This window comes from Grus americana, unplaced genomic scaffold (assembly GCF_028858705.1).
Source record: "Grus americana isolate bGruAme1 unplaced genomic scaffold, bGruAme1.mat scaffold_191, whole genome shotgun sequence".
Lineage (NCBI taxonomy): Eukaryota > Metazoa > Chordata > Aves > Gruiformes > Gruidae > Grus > Grus americana.
In genome coordinates this window covers 2,326-12,306 of record NW_026561497.1, presented here as the reverse complement: position 1 = coordinate 12,306, position 9,981 = coordinate 2,326, and the positions used below count along the sequence as shown (strand labels likewise).

The 9,981-nt window shown below is 39.9% G+C and overlaps 1 protein-coding gene across 1 annotated transcript; it reads right to left on the bottom strand.

The window, feature by feature from the left end:
- Positions 1 to 2,426: 2,426 nt before the first annotated feature.
- On the bottom strand, positions 2,427 to 9,542 carry LOC129200480 (excitatory amino acid transporter 3). Its single transcript, XM_054811800.1, has 5 exons — positions 9,425 to 9,542; positions 8,702 to 8,896; positions 8,044 to 8,178; positions 4,503 to 4,762; positions 2,427 to 2,683 (listed from the first exon to the last, which is right to left on the bottom strand). The coding sequence occupies exons 1-4, from the start codon at positions 9,469 to 9,471 to the stop codon at positions 4,519 to 4,521; spliced, it is 621 nt and encodes a 206-aa protein (XP_054667775.1). The 5' UTR covers positions 9,472 to 9,542; the 3' UTR covers positions 2,427 to 2,683; positions 4,503 to 4,518.
- Between the last annotated feature and the right edge of the window lie 439 nt (positions 9,543 to 9,981).

Genomic DNA, 9,981 nt, shown 5'->3' with positions numbered 1-9,981 from the left:
GGGGCAGCCACACCGCCTCTCTAGCAGCTGTTTTCTTTCTTTCCCTTCTGCAGTAATGTTCTTTCTAATTCTGTAGATTCTATCCTCATCAGGATTCATTTTTTTAAATTCTTCAGGGTAAAATGTCCCCTCAATTGCTTTGTGATCATAATTGGTTAAGTAGCGTGCAGGCAGCTGTCCCCTTCTCACAATTTCAGCTACTATGAATATTTCATTTGCTTATAACCTTTCTCAAATCTCCCTTTTGTTCTAGACTCCCTGATGCACTCTCCCTTTTTGAGTAGGGGCACAGATTCTTTAATTTTAAACACAACACCATATATGCTTTTCCAGATCCTTGCAGAGCTTAAATTGTTCGTGTCCACAAGCCTGGCTCTGATAGCTTGGTGAAGCTTGGTTGTAGCTCCTCATAAACTTTGACAACACATCAACATAGCAAGAGCTGTTGCATGTTGTAAAGTATCTCCACACCTTGGTTTTGAGCATCCTGTTAAAATGCCCTGTGACAGAGGCTTTTCATTAGTAATAACATGGTGAACATTATCTGCTTTAACAGCTTGTTTAAAGAGTGGTTTAAAAGTTCTTTTCCTGATGCAGCTGTAATTTCTTATGCTTGCACTGTCTTCTAAAATTGTTTTAAAAGCCCCAGCTACCTCAGAACATGTTTTGCCTTTTGGATCAATGGCTGAGGCAAGCTTGGATAGTATGTCTATCACTGATAAGATGTGCTAAACACCATCATTTTGATGGAAAACTGTTGCATATCCACCAAGTCTGCTTCCCACGATGCATCCACCTCTGCCACAAACACCTGTTTCTTTTAAAGTGCTTTCTTGCTGCCGTGTCTAAGCTATAAGCATTCTAGTTTGCAAGCCAGGTTGCCATCTGGCTTCTGTTGAGATAGCAATTTGCCTTTCAGAAGCTTCAAAAAGGGGATTTATACCCCCAAATCTTCCCACCTCCCCAGGAGGACAGTACATCTCTGCTAACAGAAGCTGTGGCATAGAGGTCTAGTCACATGCTATTACACATGCTTATGAAAGGAAACACTGGACAATCTAACTCAAGTACAGATAAACTTTGATAACAGGGTATGAGGAGAGGGGAGCTGGTTGCCGGTCAGACTTCTCCAGACTTTTTCCTTTTTCCCTTGAACACTTCTGTCACTTCTCTGCCCAAGCTCCTTTCTTTGGCTGCTGCAGGCCCAGGCAGGAAGGCAGACAAGTCATGGCACACTCTGGATTCCCTCTCGCTCAGTCAGGCAGAGCTTCCTGAAACTTTTTGTTAGGTCACCGACCTAAGGATAAGGCAACATAGACAGCAGCAGCCTGCACCCCATAGTGGTCTTACAGGTAGCTGGAAGATCCCTCACAACCATGGCAAAGGGAGGTCCCCCCGCCGTCCTGTGTGACACTCCAAATCTAGTTTGTAGTTCACACGCCCATCGGCCGGTTCTGGTTCACATGGCTGTTTGGGGGAGTCCTATAAGGTCTCTTCCTTCTTGGTCCAGCTTATAGGATTGGTCTCTGCATGTGATGGGATTCACACCAGAGGCCCCTTGGTGGCCTCCTGGGAGGGTCTGTGATGCTCAGGCACATTCCAGCATGCCTGTGCCCCACCACCCTTTTGGTGTCCCTCTGCCCTTTTCAAGTCCCCCCACCTCAGACACATAGTGCTTGTTCTGCAGCCTGGTAAAGTGCAGAGCCGCAACCTGGCCTATTCATTCCATTACCTCTTATTAAAGAATGTTTTACTTATTTTATATCTTTGCTTTTAGGGCTATATATTTCTGTGTCTTGATAAATGACTTTGGGGGAATGACTGGTTGTGTCTTTGAAGATCTCAAACTGGGCAGATTCTGTTCTTATTGGGGAAGATTAAAGAACAAGTGAACTGCACATGTCATGATTGGTTTTATGCAGTTTAAACCGTTGTGGAGCTGATACAGCTGACCTGTGCATGTTGACAGACTTGTGTATGTTTATGTCCAGGTGCTTTCTTTTCTCAGTGTTAAGAGTCAACTGCAAGTCCCTGAGTATTCCAGCCGGAATGTGTGAGTGGGTAACCTTGTCTTCCATGATTTAAAGCCACACATGCTATTCAAAATGCAGGATCCAATCCTGTAATAGTCCCAAAGAGCCTACAGGAACATAACAACATGGTGTAAAGGGCCAAAACCTGCAGGTGCTTTTCTGATGGGAGACTCTCCACCACTCTCCAAAGCTTCCAGACCAGGAGGCTATGGAGAAGAGGACGCATTGCCCATGCATGATGTTTCCACATATATAAAAGGTACATACTCAGAATATTGTGTCAGGAAAAGCATCCTTGGACTTAACAGTATCTTCAGTACATGGTTTGGTCTCTTGGTGATGAATAGATGGCACCATCAACCTCTGCTTAGTTGAATCTGATCCATATAAATAAATAATAAATAGTTCCCTGCTTAGTATGTGTTTACAAGTATACTCCCAACCCAGATCACCCATAGTTAGAAGACGTTCTTGCAATCTCAGCACTGTGCTCTTAAGCATTTATTTTATTGGAAGAAGACAGAAATTCTTGCCAAAGCTACAGCCGAGTCACTAGTGAAGATAGATAACAAATCCTAAATTCAGCTGGTTTTGTTTTTCTTGCTATAGCTAAAGGAATTCAATATTCTACAGTGAGAGAGGACGGTAGGCTAAAACAAAGAGTAAAGAGAGAAATTATTTATTTGGAACATGTTAGGAACACTGTTCACAGTACATCATAACAGGGTGATTACATAATGGGGTGACCATAAAAGGGTGACTTAAAAAAGCAAAGACAAAGCATAGATTATAGGCTGGTTGTGGAAACTGGTGAGTTTTTTCCTCCCGTAAGCAAAGCCATACAAATAGACTGTCTCATACTATTTCTGCACAGGTAAAAGATTGATTTACTCAATCTGTATATTATGTTGTATAAGCATACCAATACTTAGATTAACACTTCCATATAGTTTATAATGTTTAATTTAAATACAGTATTATGTCTTATTGACTTGTTGATTTAAGGTGCAATTTATCAAAACCTACAGTAAATATTTTCTTCTTTTCTTAATCAGTTCTCTTTGGCACGCTTCTGGTTTATTTCAATACAAAAGTGTAAGATTGAATCAAGTATATAACACTGCAGGAACTTGAAGGTTTTTTTGTTAGCATGTGAGTGCAATTTTAGGTTTACCACAAGCTTATTTACAAAGAACTGTATATGAATTTCAGTTTACTTTACATATAAAATAGCTAATGACTTTAATGTGCAAGGCAAAAAAATTTGTTACAGCAACTCCTCCCTTGAGTGATTTTTGCACCATGGAAATCTTGTATAAAATGTTTTACAAAATGGAGATTTCTTATGAGGAAGTTCTTGATGCTTCTTATCCTATAGCAAGCCACTTGAACACATGACTTTCTGGGTCCAGAAATGCTTCATAAAATACAGTTTAGCTGACATGTTGGCACTGTAGTAGTGTTGCACCTACAAAATTGCATGATCAACTGGCAAACTAAACCACGGAGCAAAAAACCAACCAGTGTGTGTAAAAAGCTTAGAAAAAGGTCTGCCTTCTATATTCTTGATAGTATATCTGGTTTTATTCCAAGGAGGAACGATTTAGAATTTGCACTATGTATTGCTATATAGTCTATTTTCATCCTCATGACCTCTGCCTACTTTTGGGTTGATTAATATTTGGTTAGAGTCAAAGATGAACAACAGTAAATGGACTTATTTCTGCTCTTGATGGAAATGTACTAGGAGGCCATCAAAGCGGACCTAAACTGGTGAAGTATCACTTGACAAAAACTCTTCAAATGCCAGAAGAGCAAACCCACAGCAATTTATTCCACACCTGAAGGCCAGTACCAGGAGCTGGCAATAACATGAAAGGCATGGGGAAACCTAGCTACATAAACTCTGGAAATTACTCCATGCCCAATTACTTCACAATTGAAAAAAAAGAATCCCTGTTCACAGTAAAATGCTTATTACAAGGCCCTTCTGGTCTGTTCCTTCCTGAATCACCCAAATGGTATCCTCTCAGCTGCAGAAATGAGTATTTTGGCACATGATCAAGTTACAGTAGGTGTTAAGTACAGTGCAATCTGTTTAGAAGGCAAGGATGTTAAAAGTGATTTCATACAGATGCTTTGTAATGTGGGTAAGATGTGAAATGCTGTGCTACTCCTGAGTAAAACACATTTAGCCGTCTCAGTTAAGATACCCATTTATGAGCATGCTGATTCCAAAGAAGCATTTCATAGCCTCAGTAATACTGTGTATTCTTTAAAAAAAGTATTTTACAAGCTTTTCTTCAACCTGTAAGCAAGGGAGAGGTGATGAGAAGGGGCAGAACTAGAAAGGAGAATCAGAGTCTGTGTAGTAAATCAAATGCATGTGAGATGTAATTAATAATCAATTATCCTTTAAGCTTTTTGAGAGAGTGCATATGGCCATGTCTTTTAGTGCTCCTGTTTTACCTGAAAGCTACTGGCTTTAGAACTGAGAAGTCTGTGTGAAGGATATGGTGTCAGACTTATCTACAGCAAAGCCTCCATTGACGTATGATTTCTTGGTCTCTGCTTCATCATTATCAAGTATTGTTTCCAAGGCAAAAGGATTGACTATGTTGACTTCAGAGGTGACATCCATCTGCTCCAGCTCCTTTTTAGAGAGCTTCTCCACTATCCCTGTACCAAAGGCATCTCCCAAGACATTCACCATTGTTCTGAATCGATCCCTATGGAATAAAAATGTTGTCAGACAAACCATTCTGCATGTTACTTGGAAAATCCTTTTAGTAAAAGTAAGCTACTCTGGCAAATGCAGCGCTGGTTTTTTTCCCAATGCAGATTTGGGATAATTCTGCAATTCAAAGAAAAAAATCTTGTAGAATAAGAAGCAGAATTTTCCTCATGTGTATTTGAAGAAATCTGGAGTCACTTTCATGACAAATTACTTTGTACAGGGTATGCAAAACTGTGTCACATCGTGTCACTAGTCTGTTAGAGCAGTAATCACACTGCTGTGTGCAGCCCTACAAAATGTTGTAGGGATCACTTGTCAGGCCCTGAAGTATGCTACACAGCTGGTCCTCTTTCATTGGGAAAAGAGACCATGGGGTGCAGCAGAAGAGTCTGCTGCATTGAGCCTTTTGTCTTTCTAACAGTCATTTCCTCAGCCAGAGGAGCGCCCAGCCCAGTATCTTCTGTATTCTGGCCCAAATGCTGGAAATGGGAAAGGCTATCTTCTGTTAGCTTCTTGCTGTTAAAGGGTCGAAGTCCAAACTTGTATTAAAAAAGTCACTTAAAAATTATGATACTTCTGTATTATTGATTTCTCCCAACAGAAATATGATTTGCAGGTCTTAAAAATATGCCACTACCTGGCAGAGGAGCAACAAAACCACACAATATAGTGAAGTTTGAAAATTGGCATGGAGGTAAGGTAGGGACAGTGGAAGGTCATGCTTCCCTGTTTTTCTTTTCAGCTACATAGCGCTGCAAGGGCTTTGTGGCACAACAAGTTGCCCTGTCTGTGCAGAGTTGTTGAAGTGGGTATATTCACAAATAAAAGGGACTGCAAAAAAAATAATGAAGTGAATTGGCATGTCTCATACACATATTCTACTGCAACCGCTGAACTCCAGTGCTAAAAAGTGCCCCTGGGTTCTCCATATGGAAAGGAAATACATGGTAGGGAAAGGAAGAGAGAGGGTTAAAGTAAAATTCTGGTAGGATCAGTGTGACAAGTGAGGAAATCAACAGTACTAGAAACTCATCTTTCATAATACTGCTATTCTCAAAATTTTTCTATTCTTCATTAAAAACATGGAAGTACTCCTCAAGCCTATGTAATAAAACTTTGGTAAGTTCAGAATTAACTAGAGGGTTGTTAATGAGCCACTACTAGCGAGTTGCAAAATAATACATTTTAGGCAACAAGTACAAAAGGCAAAAGTGTTAATAATCTACGTGGCATCATGATGTGCATTCCATCTGCTGAGGTGCAAAATGCACTGGCAATGGTCCCTGGTACATGAAATTAATCTTTAATTTGCTTTACACAGCAAGACACCTTAATCTGAAAAAAATCTCAATTAGAATCAGAAACAGCTTCAATTCTTTGTCTGTTTCATGGTGAAACAGGTAGCTTCCATGTATTCATATTGTGCCTAAGAATCACTTAAATTGTGGGCTTTCAAAGTGGAGATGAGATCAGATCCATAAAATCATGATTACTATGTGAAATAGTAATTACTGTTCTCTTTCTCCCTCTCTCACTCCCATAAAAATTAGAGGGCATCAAATAAAATGATTAGGATGCAGATTAAAATAAACAAAATTAAATATGTCTCTGTGGAACTCCTCTCCACAGGACTTGTGGAAATCTAAAAGTTTATACGGATTCCAAAAGCAATGAGGCATTCATGGAAGAAGAAATCTATTAAGAACTGTTAAAACAAAAACCACCTCTAGCTCACGAACTCTGTGACCTGGAATTTGCAGGAGGCTAGGAGAGTACTTTGGGAAAAGAACCAATACACGTTTGTTCTGTTCTTACACTCTTCTTTAGATACCTGCTCTGAGCCAGCGGTTTGTACTGATCTTTACCATCCTTAACAAAACTAAATGTCCACTGGGAAAAGAAAAGAGCTGGAGGAAACAAAATGATTGTGGAGCACAGCAAACAAACCTATTAGACCCTGTTGCAGACAGTTGATGGGGAGAATGTACTTGTGGTTGGAACTGTTTTGTTTGGAGCAATTATGCTTATACAGAAATTAAATTGATTCTTGGATGCATTCAATAGCCCCCGTTTTCTGGAGACTGGCATTTCTCTCTACAGCTTGCAAAATTGAGTTATATAATCAAATAAATTATATATATCTATATCTGTGAAATACATAGATTTCTGCCAGAAATCCTTCAAGAAAATGATTGGAAAGCATGGGGGAGGAACAGGAATGCATTCACTTTGAGTGTAAACGTGAGCCTAAGAAGACATGCAGAGACTATGAAATAATTAAGATCTCTGTATTGATACCAGTGAAATATCATCTATACTGAGTTACCGCAGGTGAACAAAACTTTGGTCTGAGCACTAAAGCTTGCATACTTTAGGAAGCAAAAAAGCTGTATTACTAAAGTTATACTTTTTGTGAATCCTGTTACTTTTTCCCAGTGAATCATGGGACCAAACTGAATGCTGATGCCCTTCTGAACTCCAGAATACACTGCGTTTCTTTGGGTGGAGAAACGTTGGTGTAAGTCAAACAGAAAAGATTTCTGGTGAAAATGCTTCTCTCCAGAAAGAGCTGCTTAATGGAACTGAGGGGTTTTGGTGTGCTCTGATGTGAGATGGTTGGGATCAGGCATAAGGAGTGCTTTCTGAGTTTGCATGCGTGTGCTTGTTGATCAAGGGGCTAGGCCTATAAAACTCTCAGTGAAGAAGAGCCCTAGCAGAGTAATGCTGGCAGCACAGACCCATGTACAGCCCACCATGCGCGTGCAGGTGGAGTCCAGGACCAGCTTTGCTTAGTTCATGTTGTGCTCCACTACCTCTTCACCAGTGTATGGATTTTATCTGCTTTGTGGAAATCAGCTGACATGTTCTGCTTGTGGCTGCATTTGGTTTTTATGAATGGTGTATGAATTTAGCATAACATGGTGGCAGCTGACACTCCAGAGGCACTCCTTGGTACTGTCATATCTGTCCTTCCTGAGTATTATGCTCATGATTCATTAATGCTGTGCCCACTATTTTAAGGTTGATAGCACCTCTGGATGTGAGGTTACTCACTGCTATCCCACACAGTAGGACTTCTCCCAGAATTAAAGCCACTACTGCATTCAACTCTATATTGAACAAGCCTGGTCATAAGAAGAATCTTTGTCCAATTCCTGCAACAGTCCTAAATGATTTTGTTGCTTTCTTTCTCAGATCCACAAGTTCCCCACAAAAATGTAAATTAAAATTAAAAAAGGAAAAATAATTAAATACCAAGTGCCTTAAACTTACAGAAGCCAGTCAACTGCAATGATCAGAGTAACATCTTCAGCAGGCAGGCCAACGGCACTCAGTACAATCACCATCGTGACAAGTCCGGCTTGGGGGACACCTGCAGCCCCGATGCTGGCTGCAGTAGCTGTGACACTAAATCCCAAATAAAGCCCAGAAACAGCATTCAGAATACATGTGACTCACAGAAACTCTATTTTCTGGTACAAACAGGCTTATTTCACTGCAAGAAAGAAGCTCAAATGTTCCAGTTTTCCTCTTGAATATTATATACTCATAATTACTTACTGGTGACAAGTTTACGGGACAAGTCAGGTATAGCTACTGTTATGGTCACATCGCAGAATAACAGGCAACGCATGACTAACAAGCAAACTGGACATCACAGGTCAAGGCCAAGTGGAATTTGCAAGTGTTTGCAGTAGAAGAATAATGGCCATTTCCAGAACAATGCTCTGTACCAGCTGCGTGTCCTGGCCCACCCCACCTCCTCATCTGGTCGCACAGGCAAGGTCTTGGACTAAGAAGTGAGAATGTTTCTGTTACTTCCTGTGCTGTGAATGATAGTTTCAACTTTCCCATGGGGTATCCAAAGTTAATGTACCATTATCCATTAAAAAACCCACCAACAAAATGTGTGTGATAGCTTTAGTCTTACCTAATGGTCACTATTTGGCCAATATCCAGTTCTAAGTCATTCAGTTGTGCAATAAATACAGCTGCTACTGCTTCGTAAAGAGCTGTGCCATCCATGTTGATGGTAGCTCCAACTGGAAGAACGAACCTGGTAATTCTTTTGTCGATTAAGTTTTTTTCTTCTGCACAGCGGAAGGTGACAGGCAAAGTTGCTGAACTGGCACATAGATAAATACATGAAGTTAGTGCAGGCAACAGCATACCGTTTCCTTATCTTTCCTTTTCCTCAGAGCTTGATCTGCTCTAAGACTCAGAGATCTAAGGCAGGCAGGAAGGCTGCGCCACGAAAAAGCAAAGTAACTTTTGTTATCTCTTCTAATTATGGGAAGAAATAACAAAGTCTTAGTTATCCTTAAAGTCACATGGTAAAATTGCCATGAAGTATGTAGTCACAGAAACATTGCAACAGCTTAAATTCTAGCAAGTCTGTGACTAGTGAACTGAATGGCAAAGAACTGTCTCCTCCTGGGAGGGGCAGACTCTCGTACGGTGTAAGGTCAGTGCAATCTATAGTGCCCCTTTGGGTACTACAGAAATAACAATGAAAGTAATATTTCAACCTCCAGGGGACTGAGAATTGTTCAGGTGAAATCAGAGTATGTAACAAAGTAGCAATAAAATCAGAGCACTACCAATGCAATTACTATTAAGAACATGACAGAAAATAAATGTTTCTTTTGTTTACCTGGAAGAAATCATCAGGGCCGTCAGAAGTGCCTGAGCCATCCCCATGGCAAAACGAAACGGATTTTTCCTTACTATTATTAAGTAGATCAGTGGCAGAATTATAGTGGAATGGATTGCAAGTCTGCAAAATAAAATGGACTAGTTAAACAAATGGATCCATCTCATTGCCATGTTTTAATAAGATGGTGATAACAGGTATCTAGTCCTGTCCTCAAGTCCACTTATGAAACACTAAAGGTGATTTTAGTGACACGTACGTTCAAAATTAAGACCGTGTACCATCTTAAAAAAAATGCAGACTAATGCTGTTCTACACTTTTTTTTGGAAGGGAGATATTATTAATTGTTTGTCTTTCCGAAGTAGAACAAGCGTTAACTAATACATTGGTAATAATTTTAAACTGAAGATAGAAAACTAAAGTAATAAATAATATTTAAACTGATAGGCAGAGAGTGATTTGAAATAATGGTAAAAAAAATCCTTGCAATGCAGACTAGAGACAAATTAGAAAAACAAACCAAATTATTTTTCTAAGTTTATCTACCTTTATTATA

Excerpts from the sequence above, each read along its gene's own strand:
- LOC129200480 (XM_054811800.1), bottom strand. The coding sequence starts at position 9,471 with ATGGGGATGGCTCAGGCACTTCTGACGGCCCTGATGATTTCTTCCAG. Across the intron at positions 8,179-8,701 it reads GGCCAAATAGTGACCATTAG|TGTCACAGCTACTGCAGCCA; the intron begins GTAAGACTAAAG and ends TTTGGGATTTAG. Across the intron at positions 4,763-8,043 it reads ATTGCAGTTGACTGGCTTCT|GGATCGATTCAGAACAATGG; the intron begins GTAAGTTTAAGG and ends TTTATTCCATAG.